This window comes from Balaenoptera acutorostrata, chromosome 2 (genome assembly GCF_949987535.1).
Source record: "Balaenoptera acutorostrata chromosome 2, mBalAcu1.1, whole genome shotgun sequence".
Classification (NCBI taxonomy): Eukaryota; Metazoa; Chordata; class Mammalia; order Artiodactyla; family Balaenopteridae; genus Balaenoptera; species Balaenoptera acutorostrata.
This window is the reverse complement of record NC_080065.1, coordinates 182,973,997-182,994,548: the sequence shown is the minus strand read 5'-3', so window position 1 is coordinate 182,994,548 and position 20,552 is coordinate 182,973,997. Positions and strand designations below refer to the sequence as shown.

At 60.5% G+C, this 20,552-nt stretch overlaps 2 protein-coding genes across 7 annotated transcripts in view; one reads left to right on the top strand and one right to left on the bottom strand.

Moving 5' to 3' along the window:
- The first annotated feature begins 1,446 nt into the window (after window positions 1–1,446).
- On the top strand, window positions 1,447–11,239 carry MPND (MPN domain containing). Of its 4 annotated transcripts, XM_057540133.1 has the most exons (14): window positions 1,447–1,696; window positions 1,829–1,991; window positions 2,072–2,348; window positions 3,079–3,315; window positions 5,694–5,826; window positions 6,683–6,767; window positions 6,967–7,063; window positions 7,365–7,437; window positions 7,516–7,592; window positions 8,423–8,591; window positions 8,678–8,748; window positions 9,310–9,399; window positions 10,095–10,187; window positions 10,993–11,239. In XM_057540133.1, exons 1-14 carry the CDS (start codon window positions 1,669–1,671, stop codon window positions 11,077–11,079), a joined length of 1,680 nt encoding a protein of 559 aa, XP_057396116.1. In that variant the 5' UTR covers window positions 1,447–1,668; the 3' UTR covers window positions 11,080–11,239. The 4 variants fall into 4 exon arrangements, with proteins under 4 accessions (XP_057396116.1, XP_057396115.1, XP_057396118.1 ...); XM_057540132.1 differs by lacking the exon at window positions 1,447–1,696 and having other exon boundaries at window positions 1,744–1,991; XM_057540134.1 differs by lacking the exon at window positions 1,447–1,696 and having other exon boundaries at window positions 1,851–1,991; window positions 2,089–2,348.
- Window positions 11,240–11,912: 673 nt separating this feature from the next.
- SH3GL1 (SH3 domain containing GRB2 like 1, endophilin A2) overlaps window positions 11,913–20,552 on the bottom strand; it is a 32,891-nt gene continuing 24,251 nt past the window's right edge. Inside the window, exons 2-11 of one of the 3 annotated variants that reach the window (XM_057540138.1) lie at window positions 19,124–19,220; window positions 17,147–17,215; window positions 16,741–16,813; window positions 15,761–15,904; window positions 15,237–15,370; window positions 14,914–15,072; window positions 14,442–14,545; window positions 13,639–13,763; window positions 13,413–13,472; window positions 11,913–13,016 (exon numbers count right to left, since the gene is read on the bottom strand). In XM_057540138.1, the coding sequence (XP_057396121.1) occupies window positions 12,784–13,016; window positions 13,413–13,472; window positions 13,639–13,763; window positions 14,442–14,545; window positions 14,914–15,072; window positions 15,237–15,370; window positions 15,761–15,904; window positions 16,741–16,813; window positions 17,147–17,155 (1,041 nt within the window). In that variant the 5' untranslated portion in view covers window positions 17,156–17,215; window positions 19,124–19,220 and the 3' untranslated portion in view covers window positions 11,913–12,783. The remainder of the gene's footprint in view (window positions 13,017–13,412; window positions 13,473–13,638; window positions 13,764–14,441; window positions 14,546–14,913; window positions 15,073–15,236; window positions 15,371–15,760; window positions 15,905–16,740; window positions 16,814–17,146; window positions 17,216–19,123; window positions 19,221–20,552) is intronic. The other 2 variants (XM_057540136.1, XM_057540137.1) reach the window with 2 other exon arrangements.

Genomic DNA, 20,552 nt, shown 5'->3' with positions numbered 1-20,552 from the left:
CTCTGCTGAGTCTAAGGGGCTGGGGGATGCCTAGTTGATGGCTAGACCCTGGGTGGGTGGTGAGATGACTCCAAAAGGAGGTTTGGACTGGACACAAAGTGAGTGTCAATGAAATTTAACTATCAAGTTAAGAAGAAGAAAAAAGGGAATTTTATTTGAGTCAAACTGAGGATTATAACAGAGGAAGCAGATTCTCAGAAAGCACTGAGAGCCGTTCTGCCTGTTAGAAGCTGAAGGCACAGTCATATACATTTTATTTATTTATTTATTTATTTACGCTGCACCACGGGGCATGCGGGATCTTTAGTTCCCCAACGGGAGCGAACACGCGCTCCCTGCAGTGGAAGCATGGAGTCTTAACCACTGGACCGCCTTGAGACAAAGGATCATACATCAAAATGACATACTGATATTTTACATAAAGTTCACCAAGGATAGATAGTCCAGGTAAGCCCGTAAAAAGGGAGGAGCAAATCATCCTGATCCCCTACAGAGCTGGGAAAGAACACTATTCTTTTAAGAAGTTACATTTACTGTTGAGTAGGCATTCCCATCTTCCCATTTTTGAGGATGGCTGGTTAATGTGTAATGCAGATTAGGGAGAGAGGGAGGAAGGAGGTCCAAACAAACAGAGAATTTTGTTTACTTTTTCTTGTCCTGCCTTAAAATACAAATTTTATTTCATCATGAGTAATAATAATCATTCACATTCCCTAGCTCTTACGCTTTGTCAAGCCCTGGTCTTTAACAACTCTGAAGTAGGAATTATTATCCCCAGGAGGAAACAGGGAGGTGGAGACACTTGGCCAAAGTCACAGAGCTGGGAAGTGGTGGAGCAGGATTTGGAGCCAGGTCCAGTCTGATTCCAGATCATCCTGGCTGGACACCCCCGCCCCTAACATACTGTCCCCTCTTCCAGACCGGGGTCGGGTACACCCATCTGCGGCTGAGCCCAGCCAAAGGTGCCCTGCAGCTTGACGGAGCCCCCACCCCTGGCTTTAAGCCCTGCGAGGGGCTGGTGAGTCCCAGCGCTGGGAGGTGGCCCTGCGCCTCGGAGCAGAGGTCCCGGGACAGTGGCCACCGACAAAAGAAAGGGCTGCAGCTGCGCGGCGCACTTCTAGCCGGGCTCCGCCCACATGCACGAAGCGCTAGGGTTGGGTGGGAGGCGGAGGCCGCGAGCCAGGTTTGACCCGCGAGCTGATTGGCTGGCTGAGGACAAGACCCTACAACTGATTGGATGCGTGAGGCCGGAGTCTCTTGCTGACTGCTAGAGGAGGAGCAGTTTAACACTGATTGGCTGGAAGGAATCCAGCCTCTACCGTCTATTGGCTGAAGGTGAAATGACCCAGTTATAATTGGTTGGCTGGCTCTGCTGTGATCCAATCATGGAATCAGTCGAGGGCCGCCGGGGAGGGTGGAAGTTAACCCTTTAGAGACTGCCGCCCGGCGTGGGCGCTCTACAGTCGCGGCGCGGGGCTGCTTCCCCATTCTAGACCGTAGCCCCAGGGCAGTGTGGCTCATTCTCCCGGACCTCAGTGTCTCCCCGGTCCCAAGAGCCGAGGCCTGTGTGTCCCTCAATAGGAGTGGCCGCGGACCTCAATTTCCTCGCTCGTCGTAGTGGGCTGAGCCCCCCTTATCCCCCAGCCCCAGGCCTCAATCCTGTAGGCGATGGTGGAGTCATTGGTTCTCCGAAAGCGTAAGTCCCCGGCCTCAGTTTCCCCAGTGGTACCCTGAGCTCTCGGCTACCACCCCCCTCCCATGGAAGGTGGCCTCAGGCCTCAGTTTTCCGAATGGTCCCGCAGGGCTGAGCCGCCACCTCCCTCTCCAGCGTGTGCAGGCCGGAGGCCTGACTTTCCGCACTCGCTCCTGCTGACCCGCCCACCCGCGGCGGCCAATGGCTGGGGCGCTCCCCCCTCGGGGCGAAGCCGCGTCACGTGCAGGGAAGAAAGAACCAGAGGCGCGCTGGGCGTGGGGCTGAGCGGCCATGGCAGGTACGGCGGGCCTGGCGGGGGGCCGGCAAGGCGTTGGGCGGGGTGGCTGGACCAGCTCGGGGTGCGAGGCCCCGCTGCAGCCTGTCGCTGCCCGCAGCTCCGGAGCCGCTGTCCCCCGCGGGCGGCGCGGGCGAGGAGGCGCCGGATGAGGACGAGGACGAGGCGGAGGCCGAGGACTCTGAGCGGCCGGGGGCATCGGGTGGCGCGCGCAGCGGCGGCGGCGGTGGCGGCGGGGCCGGGCCAGGGAGCTGCGGCGGGCCGGGGGGCGCGCTCACCAGGCGCGCGGTCACGCTGCGGGTGCTCCTGAACGACGCGCTGCTGGAGCCCGGCGCCGGGGTGCTGTCCATCTACTATCTGGTGAGCGCCCCCTAGCCGCATCCCATCCTAGCTGGTGCAAAAGGGGAAACCGGAGTCCAGTGTGCTTTCTTGCCTCAGGCCGAGCCCCGGTGTGGGGAGGGGAAACTGAGGTACGGAGCATCCTGACCCAGCATGAGCCCTTCTGGGCGGGAGAGCATTGTTCACCAAACACTCCACTCCACAAAGGAGAAACTTAGGCTCAGAGAGGACACTAGTGCCTTCCTGACTGTGTGACCTCACTCAACCTCTCCGTATCCCAGTTTTCCCATCTGTAGAATGGGATTTTCTTTCCTCCCATGGGGTTGCGTGAGGATTCAATGAATAAAGTGTTCAGCAGTATGCCTGCTACACAGTAAGTGCTTTATAAGTGTTTGCAATTATTACTATTATTGTTGTTGTTGTGCTCTTTGTGAGTGGGAGCAACTTGTGAATTGAACACCTGCTGTGTGCCAGGCTGTGTTGGGTGTTAGGGACACAGCAGAGATCAAGACAGACCCTGTTCCTGCCCTTTGGGGCTCACAGTCCGGTGAAGGGAGGGGGGACAGTCATATAACTGGACAGTTCCAATCCAGGCTGATCGGGATGGTACCTAAGCTGGAAGCCTTCCTGGAAGGAAGCAGGAAGTGGTTACCAAACCCTGGGAAGCAGCATGGGGTCAGGGAGGACTTCTCAGAGGAGGGGTCTTGATGGGTACCAGCTCCTGGGCCCAGCCAGCCCACTGTCATTGCAGGGGAAGAAGTTCGTGGGAGACCTGCAGCCCGATGGGAGGATTGTGTGGCAGGAAACGGGCCAGGTGTTCAACTCACCCAGCGCCTGGGCCACCCATTGCAAGAAGCTGGTGAACCCGGCCAAGAAGTCTGGCTGTGGCTGGGCCTCTGTCAAGTACAAGGGCCAGAAACTGGACAAGTACAAGGCTGCCTGGCTCCGGCGAAACCAGCTCCATATACCTGCAGCTGCCGCCGATGAGGTGCGTCCTTCAGCCTCCCTGACTAACTGTTGGATAAGGAGTACCCAGAGAGAGGATGTTGGAGCTGGGGCCTTGAAGGATGAACAGGAGTTGGTCAGAGAAAGGTGAATGGAAGAGTTTTCCAGAGGAAGGAATGGCATATGCAAAGCCTTGTAGGCATGAAGCAACATATGCTGCTTAGGGAACCATTATAAGCTGATGCAGCTGGACATTCAGATGCCTTGGTAGCTGAAGGGGCTGGAGACATCGGCAGGGACCAGATCTGGGAGGGTCTTGAATGCCATGATAGTAATAGATATTCTTTGAATGTTCACCAGCTGGGTTGAACTTGGCCAAGGACCCTCTCTGGGTTCCTAGTCTTTTTCTTATGTAAAATAGAGATGATAATGGTACCCAGGTGTATTACACACACACACCTGGCTGGCAAATCTGATATCTTTAGGGCCACTGGCAGGCTGGAAACTCAGGCAAGAGTTAATGCTGCAGTCTTGAGGCAGAATTCCTTGTTTTCCAGGAAACCTTAGTTTTTGCTCTTAAGGCCTTTCAACTGATTGGATGAGGCCCACTGACATTATCAAGGGTAATCTTTATTGAAAGTCAACTTATTGTAGATGTGAACCACATCTACCCAGTGCCTTCAAAGCAACACCTCGACTAGTGTTTGATTAAATAACTGGGTACTATATCCTAGCCAAGTTGACTTTTAAAACTAACTTTCACACCATGCCATAGGGCTATTCATTCAGCAAGTATTTAGTAAATGCCACCTGTGTGCCAGGCCCTCTTCTAGGTGCTGGGGATAAAACAGAGACCAAAATGAGAAAAAATCTCTGCCTTCATGGAGAGAGAAACAAATAAGTCCATCTTACTGTATGTTGGCGGAAGTAAGCAGGGGCAGGGAATGGGAGTGGTGGGAGGGTTAGGGTGGTCAGGGAAGGCCTCACTGAGAAGGTGACATTTGATCAGTGAACTGAAGGAGGGGAGTGAGGGAGCCATAAGGCCTTCTGGAAAACAGCACATGCAAAGGCTCTGAGGCTGGACTGTGGCTGGTGTTTTTGAGGAGCAGTGAGGCTCCAGTGTGTCTGGAGCAGAGTGAGCAAGGGGTAGAGAGGGAGGAGGTGAGGACCAGGGCCGGGGGGAGGACAGGGGCAAGTCATGCAGGACCTCATGGGCTGCGGGGTGGACTTGGGCTTTTACCCTGAGGGAGATGGGAGCCCTGGAGGGCTGTGGGCAGAGGAGGGGACGGAACCTGACTCAGGTGCTCACAGCCACCCTCTGGTGGCTGCTGTAGGGTGTAGGGAGGACAGACCGGGGCCGGGGCGCGAGAGTAGGAGCCGGGGAATTGGGGTGCAGGTGATTGTACAGATCCAGGTGGCTGATGATGGAGTGGACCAGGCCAGCCATTGAGGGGGGAGGAAGTGGGCAAGTTCTGGTTAATTCTGAAAGTGGATCTGATGGGATATGCTGATGGATCTGATGTTGGTGTTAGGAGATGTTTTGTTCTGAGCAAGCGGGTGGACAGGATTGCCCTCATCAGAGATGTGGGGAGGAGCAGGTTTGGGGGGATGGTCAGGGGCAGGGTGGCCATGTTGAGTGTGAACCCCCCGCGAGGAGATGTTGAGCAGCTGGACCCCGAGTCAGGAGCTCAGGAGAGCCCCAGGCTGGAGTCAGGACTGTGGGCAGTTGTTCAGGGGGTAGATGGGGTTTGAGGCCACCCAGGAGGGATGTGGGTGGGGAAGGAAAGAGGCCCGAGGACCCAGCCCTGGGCCAGCGAGTGAGATGGGGGAGAATAAGGGGGTCCAGGAGAGGTGGGAGGGAAGCCAGGTGAGTGGGGGTGTCCCTGGGGAGTTTCCGGGAGGAGAGGAACTGACCCGGGCAGACGCTGTCAAGAGGGGGGCGGGGGACAGAGACTGAGATGTGACCGTTGGGTTTGGACACAGAGAGGTCACCTCGGCAAGGGGTCTTGAGGAGAGAGCAGGGGGAGAGGTTATTGAGAGAATCTGGTAAAATAATCCATGCAAAGTGCTGGCTTGCTTCCTGGATGAATGGAGCAACAGGGCATATGCTAAATGCTTTGCACGCATTCTCATTTCACACTTACGCCACCCCTGTGGGGCTGGAGGTCATTGTGCCGTTTTACAGATGAGGAGACTAGAGCCCAAAGTCTGTCTGTAATAGGCAGAGGCGGGATTCGAACCTGCGAGGCTAGTCCACAGCCTAGATTGTTTCTGCTCACTCCCTCCCTCTAGTGGGCACCTGGGGCAACGACAGGAACCGAAGGCTCAGGCCAGCCAGAGGTCTCTGTGGAACTTGCGGGGAGGGTAGGGAGCAGCCAGCTGAAAGTCCCGTCGCTGTCCCCCCAACCCCGACCCCGCCAGAGCCCGGCCAGCGAAGGAGAGGAGGAGGAGCTGATGATGGAGGAAGAGGAGGAGGAGGTTCTGACAGGAGCCTCAGCGGAGGACAAGAGTCGGAGACCACTGGTGAAGGGCCCCTCGGAGCCTGTCCATCCTGGTGAGAGGTGGGGGGAGGAGGGGAGGAGGAAGGGCAGGAGGCCGACAGAACTCAGGTGGGGGAGGAGGCTGGGGGCAAGTCTGGCCTTTCTTTTCCTTAGAGCCCCCAAGATGCCTGGCTGACTTCCCAGCCCCCGCTGCCTAATTTCACTCTCACTGCCTGACTTCTTTAAGCTCTAATACTACATTTCTTGGTCCCACTGCCCAATTTCTTTATCTGCTGCCGGATTTCTTCACCATGCCGCCTGATTTCCTTGCTCGCCCGTAGGATTTCTTTGCCCTGTTGCCTGATTTCTTTGTCCCGCTGCCTGGTCCTCACGGGATTTCCTGAGCCCTTCATCTGATTTATTTTTTTCTTTTTAAAATTTATTTATTTATTTACTTATGGCTGTGTTGGGTCTTCGTTTCTGTGCGAGGGCTTTCTCTAGTTGTGGCAAGCGGGGGCCACTCTTCATCGCGGTGCGCGGGCCCCTCACTATCGCGGCCTCTCTTGCTGTGGAAGCACAGGCTCCAGACGCGCAGGCTCAGTAATTGTGGCTCACGGGCCCAGTTGCTCCGTGGCATGTGGGATCTTCCCAGACCAGGGCTCGAACCCGTGTCCCCTGCACTGGCAGGCAGATTCTCAACCACTGTGCCACCAGGGAAGCCCCCATCTGATTTTTTAAATCTCTTCTGTCTGATTTGTTAACCTGCCGCCTGATTTCCCAGTCCACTTGCCTGATTTTTAAGGCTGCCCCTGGAGTGTTTTTTTTTTTTTTCTTTCTTGGGCTGCCTGGTCTTCATTTTCCAGTTCCTGGCTGGGGAAGGAACTGACGCTGCCTTTTTTTTTTTTTTCCCCTTACCCCCAAACCCCGCAGAGGCCACGCCCCCAGGGAAAAGGGTGGAAAACAAGATCCGGGTGCCTGTGCGCTACTGCATGCTGGGTAGTCGAGACTCTGCCAGGTCAGATACACCCCGTGCCTGCCGGGACCCTCACCCCCATCGGTGTGAGCTCTTGCCGGCGTGTGGGGAGCAAAGGCAGGGGTAGGGTGGAGACAAGGCCTCAGGTCCGAGCTGGCTGTGGGCGGCTGGGAAGCCAGCGTGGGGGTGAGGGAAGCGCCTGGGGGTTCCTGAGGCTGTGGAACCCTCCTGGCTCCTTCAGGAACCCGCACACCCTGGTGGAAGTAACATCCTTCGCAGCTATCAACAAGTTCCAGCCGTTCAACGTGGCCATCTCTAGCAACGTGCTGTTCCTGCTGGTGTGTGCCCAGCTCCTACCTTGCCCCTTAGGGGTCAGGGGCTCGCAGGCCTGGGCAGGGGGTGTCCGTCCCCACCCCCACCCCCACCCCGGCCAGAGGATCCCTGGAAGGTCGGCTCCATGAGAGCAGAGACCTTGTCTGCTCTGTTCACTACCGGTAAACAGTAGGCACTCAATGTCTGAATGAAGCAGGAGGTGGGTGGGCTGACCCCGTCACAACGCAAGGGCCCTGGCCCCCAGGACGGCCTTGGGGCGGCGGGGCGCAGTCTGAGCGGGTCTTCCAATGTCCCTCCCCTCCCCAGGACTTCCACAGCCACCTGACCCGCAGCCAGGTCGTGGGGTACCTGGGCGGCCGCTGGGATATCAACAGTCAGAGTGGGTATTTGGGGCCTGTGGGCAGGGGGGTGTTTGGGGCTGGGGTCGATGTCCACGCCTTCTCCCGCCTCCGCGCAGCGCTGACGGTGCTGAGAGCCTTCCCCTGTCGGAGCCGCCTGGGGGACGCGGATACCGCGGCCACCATGGAAGAGGAGGTGAGGGGGCGCAGGGCGACTCGGCGTTCTGGGGAGGGCTGGCGCGGACACAGCTGTCCTGGCTACCGCCTCTTGGCGCCTAGCACCGTGTCGCCGCTCAGCAAGGGTGCAAATGGGTGTGTGTGATCTCCGGTCCCCTCACCTGTGACCCCCACCGTCATACTTCCTCTGTACAGACGCCGCCGCCGGCCCCTTCCCCTCTGAGCCTGTCTGGCACCTGGTAAAGGCCCGATAAGTATTAGCTGCCGTCCTTAATGTTTTCATAGGGTGCTTAGTACGCGCCTGCGCTCCACACTCAACCTTGTCACAGGGCACAGAATGGGTGTGGATTCGGAGCGCGCACGTTTCTCCGCCCATTTCTTCCTTTCTCTTTACCCTATCTCTTTATTTAACTATTGATTGAGCGCCTACTATGTGCCGGGAATTGTTCCTTGAGCTGGGGATACAGCAGTGAGCAAAATAACCTTTTAACTTAGATTTATGTGAGGAGCATCTTTTTTTTTTTTTTTTTGGCCACACCACTCAGCTTGCGGGATCTTAGTTCCCCGACCAGGGATTGAACACCAGGCCCTGGGCAGTGAAAGCGTGGAGTCCTAACCACTGGACCGCCAGGGACTATAGCAGCAACTTTTTTACGTTATTTGTTGACTGTCCCCCCAACTGGACTCGCTGAGGGCGGAGCAGGGTGTGTCTCCGTCACTGCTGTGTCCTCAGGCCTGGTACACAGCAGGCGCTCATTAAATGCTGGCCGCGTGGGGCTGGATGGGTGCCAGGCACGTGAGCGCACTAGGGCTGCTAGAACCCCCGGCCCCGCGCGTCTCTGTCCCCAGATTTACCAGAGCCTGCTCCTGCGGGGCCTGTCCCTGGTGGGCTGGTACCATAGCCACCCGTACAGCCCGGCGCTGCCGTCGCTGCAGGACATCGACGCGCAGATGGAGTACCAGCTGCGGCTGCAGGGCTCCAGCAACGGCTTCCAGCCCTGCCTCGCCCTGCTCTGCTGTGAGCCCCGGGAGGGGACGGGCGTGGGGCCCCAGCGGGCCACCGAGCCTCCAGGCCCAGCCCCTTCTCTCTCTCTCCTCCCCCAGCCCCTTACTACTCTGGTAACCCCGGCCCGGAGTCCAAGATCTCGCCCTTCTGGGTGATGCCGCCCCCTGAGGTAGGCGGGGCTGCTGGGAGGCGTGGGCGGGGCCCTGTGTGGGTGTGGGTGTGGGTGTGGGAGGGGTCAGGAGGCCTTGTTAGCGGTAGGAAGCCAGTACTCTGGTTCCGGGCTCATCTGGGGGAGCTGGGGCCTGCTTCTCTCATCTGTGAAATGGGAGCATAATCATTGCCCTGAGGCAGTGGGCATGAGGGGTGTTGAAAAGGTGGGTGCTCTACCTGTAGCGTGCTGCTTTTGCCACTAAGGTAGCCTCCTTCCTGAGCCCTGTCTGGTTTCATTCCCCAAGTCCATCTCGGGGTCAGAAATCAGCTTTAGAAAGGAATTCCGGAGCCATGGCCGCTCCTCTGTGTGTGGTGGGGAGGGTGCCACCCTGCCTCTCTAGTCGCATTGCTGGGTTCCTTTAAGGTCTCGCGCGGCTCTGGATCTGATCCGAGTGCGGAGCCAGGCCTGCAGTATCAATTCTCTGACTCCCAGCCCTGGGCACTTCCTCCTGTGCTCTGCCATCTTGGAGGGGGGCCGGGTTGGGGGTAGCTAAGGGTGACTGGCATGTATCTCTGCCAGCAAAGGCCCAGTGACTATGGCATCCCCATGGACGTGGAAATGGCCTACGTCCAGGATGGCTTCCTGACTAATGACGTCCTTCATGAGATGGTGAGTTCACTGCCGTGTGAGGTGGGTGGGGGTGGGGTGGGCGCCCTGGGAGGAGCGGGTGGGAGCTGAGGGCGCCCAGCTGGATGGACGTTGACACTGTAGGACTTGGGAAGCACTGGCTGAACGAGCCACCTCAGGGCCGAGTCAGGCTCCTCTTCCGCTCCTGAAAATCACAGGCTCTTAGGATCAAGTCCCAGATCCTTGCCTCGGCCCCTCCTACCTCTCCCCCCTCGCCCTCCTGGCTGTTCTGGAACATGCTAGGGATGCTCCCGCCTTGGGCCTCCGCACCTGCCAGTGATTCTCCAAGTGGGGACACGTGAGAACCTCGGGTGTTACTCGGATGAATAGCAAGCAGGCATTTAAACAAATGGAGCTAGTTCGTCACACCTGTGACTTCACTGATGTTACTGCTCTGTTTGAGGCTAAACCATGCAGCCGTGTCAGGGCCGGGGCGGGTATAAAGGATCACATTCAGTGTGCCTGCTGCTTCTGCGGAAGTTGTCTCCCCCTCCGGGGGGCCTTCCTGCCAAGCTCCTTAATTTCTCCAGGACCTCGGTAACGTCTACATGCCGCGCTGCATTAGACTAGAGGCCCCCCGAGGGGTGGCAGCAGTGTCTGTCACACTCGCTGCTGTATCGCGAGTGCCTGGCCCAGGAAGCGCGGTCGCTGGGGCTCACCTGTCCCCCGTTCCTTAGATGCTGCTGGTGGAGTTCTACAAGGGCGCCCATGACCTCGTCAGGTTCCAGGAGCCTTGGAACCAGGAGCACACCTACCTCGACAAGCTCAAGGTGAGACTCATGCTGAGTCCCGTGCAAAACCCCTTCTTTTATAAAGATCTCTGGGAGCCCCGGGGACCCCCCGCCCCCTCTCCCTCCAGAATATATCCGTGGGCAGCCTGAAGAGAAGTGAGTTCTTACCTGGGCCTGGACAAAAATACTTCAGTCAGAAATGAATGCTGCCAGAGAAAAGTTGTGTTTTATCACATGGGGGTGGTGACGCTGGTGGGCATCATCAAAACGCAGATGAAAATGCAAAAGCCCCGTAGACCTCATGACCCCTGGGACATCCCAGCTGGAGACGCTGCTCTGGGCCCTGCTTCTCCCGGGGCCATCCACGGAGGTGCAGGAGGGGTTCTGAATCTTAAGCAGCAGCAAAGCCGAACCGAGCAGAGTGGCTGGTGCTGGGAGTGGGTTTGTCTAGCCCGCTGGCCCTACGGTTGGTTAACGGGACGTGTCGGCAGGGGCTCCGCATATTTCCTGCCTGAGAGTCGTTCTCAGAAGACACTACCCACTCCGCTTTGCAGAGAAATAGCTTCACACGTTTGCTTGTTTTGTTCAGACTTAACAGTGACCAGGGCTTAAAGCTGCCACTGGTCACCTCCCAGCCCGGTGCTAGGTGCGTGGGGTGGGGTGGCCTCGGCACACGAGGGGGGCGCCTGTAAGAGCAGGATTTGGAGGGTGTGGAGGAACCTCACCCCCAAAGGACGACGTCCCCAGGCCTTGAGGTGTGGCTTTAGGGACATGGCTGCGTGCTTGGGTTAGGAGGGCCCCCTGGCAGGCTGCAGCCCTGAGGCACCAGGCCTCCTTGTTTCAGATCTCCCTGGCCAGCAGGACGCCCAAGGACCAGGGCCTGTGCCATGTGCTGGAGCAGGTTTACGGCGTCCTCAAGCAGGGGAGCTGAGAGCACCAGCCTCCAAGGACCGGGGAGGCCTTTGGTCAGACGTGGCTCCCCGAGGCTCTGGGTGAAGGGAATCGGCCCAGGGCCTTTGTGCTGCTTTGTTGCTGTGTGACTGAGGTGTGTGACGGCAGGGGCTCAGATAATAAAGGAGAAACAGCCTAGGCATGTGTCTCACGGATGCAGGAGGGGTTGCTGTTCCTGCAGCAGTGGCTATGGGGAGGGGCCGTGCTGGCGACTGGGCAGATGACAGCTGTCCCTCCCGGGCTCGCTGTGGGCTGGTGCTCATGTGGGCCCCACCCTGACTGGTGACCCCTTCGGGAGGGCCCGCCCTGCACCACAACCAGGCAAGAGGCTGTAGAAAGAGACATTTAATACTTTTTTAAAAAAATCAGGATTACATTTTGATCTGCCCTAGGCTGGGATGTCTGTGTCTCCTCCAGGTACTGGTGACCGGGGGCCTCTCGGAGCAGCAGGGAGGGCCTGGTGTCCTTGGGGGCTTTACCGGGTCACCAGAGGAGGAGAATGTGAACCAGGCCCGGGGTCCCCTGTTTAGCCAAGTTTTGGATTAGGCAAGAGGGGAAGTGGGTGCAGGGCTGGGGCCCTGCTGGTCTGGGCAGCTGCCTACCTTGGTCTGAAGGAGATGGCCTGGGCCACTGTCCAAAGAGGGTATGGTGGCCGGCTCACCAGCGTGGTGCCCGTTACTCCCCAAGGGGTCCCAGCAGCCAGGGGTCTGGGAACATTCACTTAACAAAGACTTTGTGCTTGACCTTCCACATAGTGGAGGCTGGGCTCCCGTGGTCGTGTGTGTGTGCGTGTGTGCGTACACACACGTGTGCGTACACACACGTGTGCACTGGCAGCTTGTGCCAGAGAGATGCTCCATGTGCTTGGCTTGGGATGCGGTGGTGGGCACGGGTGTTTGGGGCTTAGTGCCCTGCAGGGGGGAGATGGCCTGTCTTTAGGGGCCCTGGCCCCTGAGAACCCCAGGCTCGTCTTTCCCCAAGTCCCCAGCCAGAAGAAAGGGGTGAAACCCTTCCAGGAAGGTGGCATCTGTAGGCACTCAGGGGCCTAGGGAGCTCTGGAGGGGGCTGGTAGTTTCCGGGGGGGGGGATTTAAAAGCAGGGTGGCGAGTCTCAGCCAGGGGTCTCGCCCAGACCACCCCATCACACCAATGTTCAGTCCTATCCTGTTAAGGGCAGGTCTCCGAACAGAGCTGGATGGAGGTGGGAGAGGATGCGTATGCGTGCGCACGTGTGTGTGTGTGTGTGTGTGTGAGAGTGAGAGAGGGGGGGGGGAGAGAGAGAGAGAGAGAGAGAGGAGACAGAGGAGACAGAGGAGAGAGAGAAGAGAGAGAAGGGGGGCCCACCTGGAGTTACCGGTCCCCGGAGGGGCAGGAGGAGTTAGTGTTTCTAAGAGCACCTTAGTGTGAGCCTCCTGGGGCGGGGTGGGCGGAGCTGGGGGGGCAGAGTTGTGAGCAGCAGGAAGGAGGAACACTGCCCAGCCCCCAAGACGGCCATGTGGAGTGGGGAAGGGAGCCCCCACCACCGGGGGTGAGCGCTAGTGTAAACAGGGGCCCCGCTGCCCTGGGGCCGGGTCAGGCCCAGAGCGGGCCACCCCGCAGGCTGTGAGCGCTGCCCGGCTGCGGGGCCCATGGAATGCAGAGATCTGGATGGAGGGGCGGCGGGCCGACACATCACTGAGACGCGGTCACTGGGGCAGCGGCACCAGCACCTCCACGTAGCTGAGGGGGAAGAAGCCAGACTGGCCGTGGAGCATGCCCTCGTACCAGTTCTCGTCGATCTGGTTGGTCAGCGTGATGATGTCGCCCTCGTGGAAGCCCAGCTCCCCGTCGTTCTCAGGCTCAAAGTCGTACAGGGCCTTGCAGCTCGGCTGGTCCAGGGGCGCTGGGGGCGGGGGAAGGTCCAGGCTGTCACCTGCCCCTGTGGGTGCACAGGGGGATGTCGCCTCCTCTCCCCTCCACTCCCACCCCCTTGTCCTGCCCACTCACTGCTCCTTGCTTTCCCCCAAGGAGAGCCGCTCCCTCCTCTGCGGCCCCCACTGCTATCAGAAGGAGCCAAGTGACAAGGGGAGGGAAAAGGGCTCTGTGAGTGGTCACCAAAACGCTCCTGGGAGGAGCTGGGGACACCCAGTGGCATCAGGGTGACAGTGACCAGAAGCACACAGCTCTCAGGGTACCACTTGGAACAGAGGGAAGCCCAGCTCTACTTCTACCAGAGAAGGGGTGGAGATGGACCCTTGGGGCACAGATTAGAAGACGGCATCGTAAACCGAGGCAGGGGCACGGGGCAGGGCCTGGGCCCCTTGGGGCCACTCACGCATGCTCCTGCTGCTGGGGGTCCGGGTGGGCTTGTCGGAAGATCGAAAAGATGACGAAGCTGCTTGCAGACAAAGCACAGAGGTGGGCTGAGAATGCTGGCGTGGGGCCTGGTGCCCATCCTTGGGGCTCCTCGTGCAGAGAACTGGCCCTGCGGTTGGATGGGTGGCGGCCTGGGGGCTCCCCCGAAGGGGCCTGGGGCAGAGTGGTGCCCTCTCCTCCATTACCTGTGATCTTGGGGGCCGTGGCGCAGGGGAAGCCCCCGTTGGACTGCTCAGGCTCTCCGAGGTCCAAGGGCTCCCGGGGCTTGGGCTTATACTCCCGCTTGGGGCGCGAAGAGGCTTCCCGCATCCTGCATGTGGAAGGACGCCTGTGAGCAGCTGCAGGGCCACCTCTTGAGCCCTCGCGTGTCGAGGTCAGGGAACAACGCCTCCACCCGCAGCTATTTATGCTGCTGCCCCGGGGACTCAGGATGCACGTGGGAGGTGGCGAGAAGGGGGCCCCCAGGCATATCTCCAAGGCTGCCTACAGGCCTGGTCCTACTGCACCCAGACGCCTCCTTGGCAGTGGAGGCTGGGGAGCTGGTGCCCAACAGACACCCACCCCTCACCAGGGAACCACCGCCCACCGGGGCTTCCCTTCTTAGGCCCTGGACACTGCCTGACTGCAAGATGGCCCTCGGAGACAGGGAAGGAGAGGAAGGGGCTCCCCAGGGGCAGGGCTGGGCAAACCCTCTGCCCACAGGACATCCCAAGCCTCTCCTCTGGGGACCAGGATGAGCGTGATGAGGTCCTGCTCCCTCCTGGGACCCCCGCCCTGACTCATGAAGCCTGGGGATTCTTTCTGAAAAGGAAGTAACCCCGCTGCTCTGGAAGGAACATGTCACAGTGGGGCTGGGTTGTCCGGGGGCGGGGGCATCCCACGGGTCCCCCAGGGCTGGCCCCGGCAGCCACAGCACCCAGCCACCGGGCCTCCCAGCCAGCAGGGTGGGCCAGGGCTCCCGCGGGGAAGGCCGGGGGGCCAGGCCCACCTTCGCTTGAGCTTGTCAGCTAGCTCGTCCAGGATCTGCACGGCCTGCCGGTGGTAGTCCAGTTGGGCATCCACCAGGGCGGAGAGCTGGCTCACCTGCTCGATCTGCAAGGGACCAGCCAGGTCTGAAGAGCTGCCCTCCTTCTGGCCCCCATCTCTGGCTGCCTCCTGCAGGGAGCCTTCCCAGATTGTTCCAGACGTGGGCCCAGCCCCTGCCTGACCCTTGAGCTGCAGCCAGAGGAGGGTGAAGGGCCTGAGAAGACCCCAGAGCCTCAGTGGGCCAGTGGCTTCCTCTGGGCCTCCTGTTCCCCCTTCCTTCCCTTCACACCCTGAACAGGCACAGAGCCTGCCCACTGGCCCTGGGAAGTGGGCACCGCCGCTGGGCTCCTGTCTCAGGGGCTCCCCCAGGGTGGTGCCCGGCAGGCCACTGTGGTGGGTGCGTGCGGCGAGGGGCTCAGGGCCCACACACGTACGTCGGTCTCCAGGAGGTTGTGCATGCTGGTCTCGGCCACCTCCTTGGACTCCTCAAACTTCTCCATGGCCTGGCGCAGCTCCTCATCGGGGATCTTGCCCTGCCGCTTCTTCTTGTAATCAAAGTCCAGGCGGCGGCCCTCCAGCTTCTTCAGGTGGTGCTGGGGGCCGGGACGAGGGTCACACCGCGTGCCTGGGACCTCGGGGAGGGCCACCTGATGCCCTGCAGCCCTTCCCGCTGGGAAACGTGGCCCGAGCTGGGCTGTATGGCGGCGGGGGGGTGGGTGGGTAGGAGCGAGGGTGGGCCTGGAGCGGCCCCGCGTACCTGGATCTCCTTCAGGTCCTTGTCGCACAGGTTCTGGAGGGGATCGATGAAGTTCTGCTTCACCTCTATGTCCAGGGAGTCCTTCACCTCAGCCAGGCGCTTCATGGACTCCCCGGCATCCAGTAGGGCGTCGCCTGGGGAGAGGATGGGGTGGCGGAGGAAGCCGTCACAGGAGGCCTTGGCCTGCGCGGCCGAGACACACCCCACGGCCGAGGACCTGGACGCCAGAACAGAGAACGAAACAAGGGACCCTTAAGTCTGACCCGGAGCCAGGGGGGCCGGTGGTGACAGGTGTTCACGAGCTGCCCTCCCACCTCTTGGAAGGCACCCAGGTCCGCCATGGGCCGGGAGGGTGGCTTTCGCATGGCCGTTGATGCTATAGGCAGCCCTCGTCCAGGGGACCAGCCAGCCCTGGAGAAGAAGATCCTCGAGCTACGGGGGAAGTGCCAGCCTGCTGGCAGCACAGAGACTCTGGCCCCAAGCTCTCAAGCCCGCCCCCGCCTCCAGCCTCCCCACAGCCTCACCGAAGTTGGACTCGCCGCCCAGCTCCTTCCCATGGCGGATCATGCACTCGCCCAGCAGGCCCTCCGACTGCGGGTAGCCAGGGTTCTTCACCTGCCCTCGGATCTTGGACACCGTGTTGAGCATTGTCAGCTTGGCCCGCGAGGCTAGAAGAGGGTGGGGCCGGGTGGGTGTGGTCTCTCAAGGAGCCACGAGACTGCCAGCTGCCCCCCTCTGCCTGGGTGCTTGTTTATTTCTGAAGTGCTCCCTCGGCCCGAGGAACCAGAGCGTGAGAAGAACCTCCCGAACGTGAGAAGTCCCCCCTCTACTCTGGTCCTCGCGCAGGAGTACCAGCAGTGGGCAGGTGAGGGGGCCGGCTCCTCGAGACCCCCAGAGAAGCGGGGTAGGCAGGTAGAGGTGTGGACAGGTACAGGCGCCCCCAGTGCAGACCTCTACCGGGGGTGGGAGGTGAGGGGCGTGCCTGCACCTCTGCCAGCTCCAGTCTGTCCCCAGCGTAGGCCTCAGGTGGACACGGCTGCTTTTGCTGTCTGTCCTGCATCCTCTGCCTTTCACTACAGGAACCAACATTTGGATTTTCCTCCAGGAAAAGTCCCTGCCTCCCTCTCAGCCTCGGAGACCCCACCTCATGCTCCAAAGGCAGGCTTGTGGCTGGGGCCTGGCACCTAATTCAAATTGGTCCAAAGAGTTGATTGGGGGGAAAAGATGCTCTTTTCTGTTGGGACCATTAGCTTTAAGGATAATTTAAGGCTAGGGTTGCCATGAGAAGCGAGAGCTGACAGATAAAGCAGAAAGGAAACGCATGACCCTGAGGACATCCTTTGGCTGCCTGGATCCAGCCATGCCTGAACCCGCCTACCCCTGGGCATTTCAGTTCTGTGGGGCCACGCACAGCTTCTTCATGTTCCGGTAACCAAAAGATTCTGGACTGACAAGAGACCTGAGGAGCTGGGGGCAGACCCCTCGCAGCTGGCTGGTGCCCTACCTGGGTTGGGCTGCAGATACTCGATGGTTCTGGCCAACACTTCTGTCACAGCCTTGCTGGTAACGTCCACCTTCTGTAAAGAGAGTCCACGTGTGGGGTTTCGAAACCATCAGGGCGCCTGAGGCCAAACCAGGAGCACCTGGACAGCCCTTGCCCCGGTCCCAGTTCCCCAACCGCCTCAGAGCCCACGCAAGAACTGCCAGCTGCTGCTGGGGGCCACCTCGCCTCCCTGCCTCCTTGCTGTTGGCTATGCTGTGCCCCCGCCGCTGCCTGCCCTGGGCTGGGGGGAGGCCTGCGACCTGCCTAGACCCTCCCGGTAAGCCTCGCCTCCCCCCAGATGCCAGGGCCGGGCCCTATGGGGGCTAGTAACACTGTCAGCGTCAGACAGGCACCCCTCTACCGTTACCTTCTCCATCTCTTTGAAGTCATCGTCCAGCTTGGTCCCTTCAGCCCCTCCGACCTTCTCACTGACCAGCTGGGGAATGAAAGTAGGGAAGAGAGTGTGAGCCTCAGGGGAGGAGGGCGAGGGCTCAGGCGTCCACGATGGCTTCCCAGGGATGCTGAATGTGGCAGCCAATGGCAAAACGGGGAGCCGAACGAGCTCCCGCTCCAAACCCACACGCTCCTGCAAACCCAGGGCCAGGGGCTCCTCCTGCCGGAAGCCTTCCCTGGCTGCGCCCACCTGGTCAGGCTGCGCTGGCGGCTCCGCAGCCCCTGAGAGGGTCCCCCACCCCCACGGGGTTGTGCAGACTGTCCAGGCCCCCCTCACAGGGCTGCGGGGCCCACGCCCGGACAGGGGTGCTGTGGTTCAGCGAGACGCCGAGGCTCACGGAAGCCCCTTCGCTCAGGCAACTGCGGCCTCCCTTTCCCACTGAACTCCTGCCTCTCCGCGAAGGACTCTCGGGGACCAAGGGTCTGCACGCCCCAGGGGCACCTCTGAGAGGCGAGCAGGTCCTGAGGCCAAATGAACATGAAGACTGCCATGGGACAAGCGCCGAGCGGGAGGGAAGACCTGCCCCACACGGGCCAACTGTGGTGCCCAGAAGTCACTTCTTGTGTGCGTGGGTGTGAACACACACAAACACACAATTTCCTGGTGGCCAGCAGCAGTCTTTGCCCACTTGTCAGGACCGCTCCCGGGGCTCCTGAAGGCACCCTAACCCTAACCTGTGTGGTCTTGGGCTGTCAGCTTCACTGGGCCTCAGTTTTCACCTCTAAAATGGGGTGACAGGTGTGCACTCACCGAGCTGGGCCAGGCTCCCGTGGGCTGCTGTGTGCAAGTGTGTGCTCAGGGGTACTCCTGCGACACCATGCTGCCCACACCGATGACTGCTGTTACTTTCCCCACGCATCTTGGTTCTCCAGGGGGACCACAGGACTGTAGGGCAGGCTTAGCCTATAGGCCTTCATCCCTGCCCCTCCCCGCCTGGGGTCAAGGGGCGTCTGGGGGGCGCTGCATACCCCTGCCAGTCAGTGTTCTCACGGCAGCTGCACCCCAGGAGCCCAGGAGGGGACGGGGCACAGAAAGGAAGCAGGGCTGGCTCAGGGCCCCTCCACCATGCACCAGTCTCTGGGGGACCTCCAAGGGCAGGCAGGGGCTGCCCTCCCGTTTTTGACTTTATAAGGAAAGACCCTGGTCTCTCCTAGGTGTTTCTGGGGTGTTCCACTTTATTTCATGGGGCAGTTTCACTTCTTTTGATTATGGTAAAACAGGACGTTCTCAAATTCAGTGGTTGCCAGAGGGAAATGAGTTACGTGTCTGATGTGAGACAAGACACTTCTGGTGAACTGAAAGGGTAGCTGAAGTGCTGGGGCTCAAAAACCACACTTTCCGGGCCGAGGGCCTGCTCAGTACAGGGGACACGGGCGCCCCCAGGGAGCAGCCCCTGCTGGCGGGGACTACGTCCTTCCTCTGAGGGGAGAGGGCATGGGCAAACCCCACAGCCTCTTCCAGGCCCTCCAGGAGTGTCACCTCCCCATCTCCCCTGGGAGCCCTCTGACAGCTCCCATGCGGGGCCTCCTTGCTCTGGCACCGGGGGGCTGTGCTGGGAACATCTGCATCCCTACCAGTCTCCTCGCCCTAACCCCACCTGGGAGCTCCAAGCTCCAGTCCCTCAGGCTGACTGGCCCCAGGTCCCTTCTCTCCAAGGCCCACAGTCCAGAACCGGCACAAGTGGACGAAAGGATGACAAAAGGCCAAAAGGGAAAAGTGGGGAAAAGCAAGCCACATGCCAACCACAGCAAGAGCATCAGCAAAGGGAGGCTGTGCTCCAGAGGAGGGGCCTGGGGAGCCCCCAGGAGGAGGCCGGAGGGTGGGGAGGCCCTGTCTGTGTGGGAGGCCAGGACCCTGCCGCTCGGTCCTGCTTGGGGACCCCGCACACACCTTTTCAGGCCCGGCAAGAGCAGCACCGCCATGGAATTAACACCTTCACGTGTAGCGTCTGCATCCAGCACTCCCCACAAGTGACGGTGTTCCCCGGCTGCAGGAGAGGAAACTGAGGTGCAGCCCTGGCAGGGGCCCTGAGGGCTGAAGCCCACTCTTCTCTCTGCAGCTACTGACGCCGCCCCCCCCACTCCAGCCCGCAGTGCAGAGGGGCTGGCCCCGCCGGCCAAGGCACCCCCCCAGAGTGGGGGAGGCAGCAGAGGGGGTGGGTGAGCGCTGCCCACTCTCCAGCAGGGCCGTGACCGCAGCGGTGTGGAAATCGTGGCCTCCTGGGCCCGCCCAGCTGGGTGGGAGCCTGAGTCACCAGCAGTGGGCCCACACTGGCTGCCACCGTGAAACCCACGTGGGTGCCTCCCTGGGGGAACGTGGGGCCCAGGCCAAGCCACGGCCCCAGCCCCCCCCCCCACCAGGTGACAGCCGGGGCTGAGGGGTCGCTGTGGAGAGGCTGCGCTCGGCCAGAGCTGGCAGCGGCCTTCAGAGATGAACTCGCTGTTGCCCGTCACACGGGCCTCTCAGATCTCAGCCTGGCTCCCCACCTGCACGCCTGGCTTCACTTCCGCCCTGGCAGGGCGCTCAGGGACCGTGAGTCCCATGAAGGCCCAGAACGGGGTCTTTTCTCAGGAGGCCGGGCAGCTGTCTGGTAAAAAGGTCCACGGGTGGTTCTGAGACCAGCCTGTGCGTCCCCCGTGATGGCGGCTCTATCGAGGTACTGCTGGCCTGTGCACGACCCACCAGGGGGTGCACACCTCCGCCCGCAGGAGGCTCCCTCTGCGGCCTGCCCCTCTGGCGGTCCCTCTCCGGGAAGCTGCACGAGCCAACCCCCCTCCGTTTGTTTGGTCTGACCTATGTCACTGCCCTTGTATTACTTCCAACCTCTGAGAGGAGCGTGCCCTGCCCGCGATTCAGCCTGCAGGCCCCGCCAGGGCTCCAGCTCCGGGTCCCCCTAAGTTCAAACTGCAGCTTAGACTGCAGAGGTGGTTACTGCCAGCCAGAGAGTGGAAGGACCCCCAAACTGTCGCTTCCCCGTGTGCCGACCCATTCGGGCTGCTCCGCCAGCAACGGCCCCAGCCCAGCTCCCACCTGGACTCTGAATGGTCAGATTTACGACGACACGACCCCCAAGTGACCACGACAGGCAGAGGGCACCCACTTCAGGCTCCCACACAGAGGAGCAGCGGAGCCGCGTGGTCTGAGGACACCTGCCCCAGGCACCTGGGAAGTGAGCGAACTTGGAACGGAGATGGGGCTTCATCCCTGAGCACCTACACGACCTCCACCCAATGCAAGCCACCCGTGGGCACTCATAATAAAGACCACTCGGAGAAGGGGCTGTTCTCTCAAGGACTGGCGTTCTTCGGCCTTCTAGACT

Bases quoted from the DNA above. Each gene is read 5' to 3' on its own strand.
- MPND (XM_057540132.1), top strand. From the start codon at position 1,759: ATGGAAGGTGGCCTCAGGCCTCAGTTTTCCGAATGGTCCCGCAGGGCT. The intron at 6,768-6,966 runs GTCAGATACACC...TGGCTCCTTCAG, and splicing joins GGTAGTCGAGACTCTGCCAG to GAACCCGCACACCCTGGTGG. The intron at 7,064-7,364 runs GTGTGTGCCCAG...TCCCCTCCCCAG, and splicing joins GCAACGTGCTGTTCCTGCTG to GACTTCCACAGCCACCTGAC.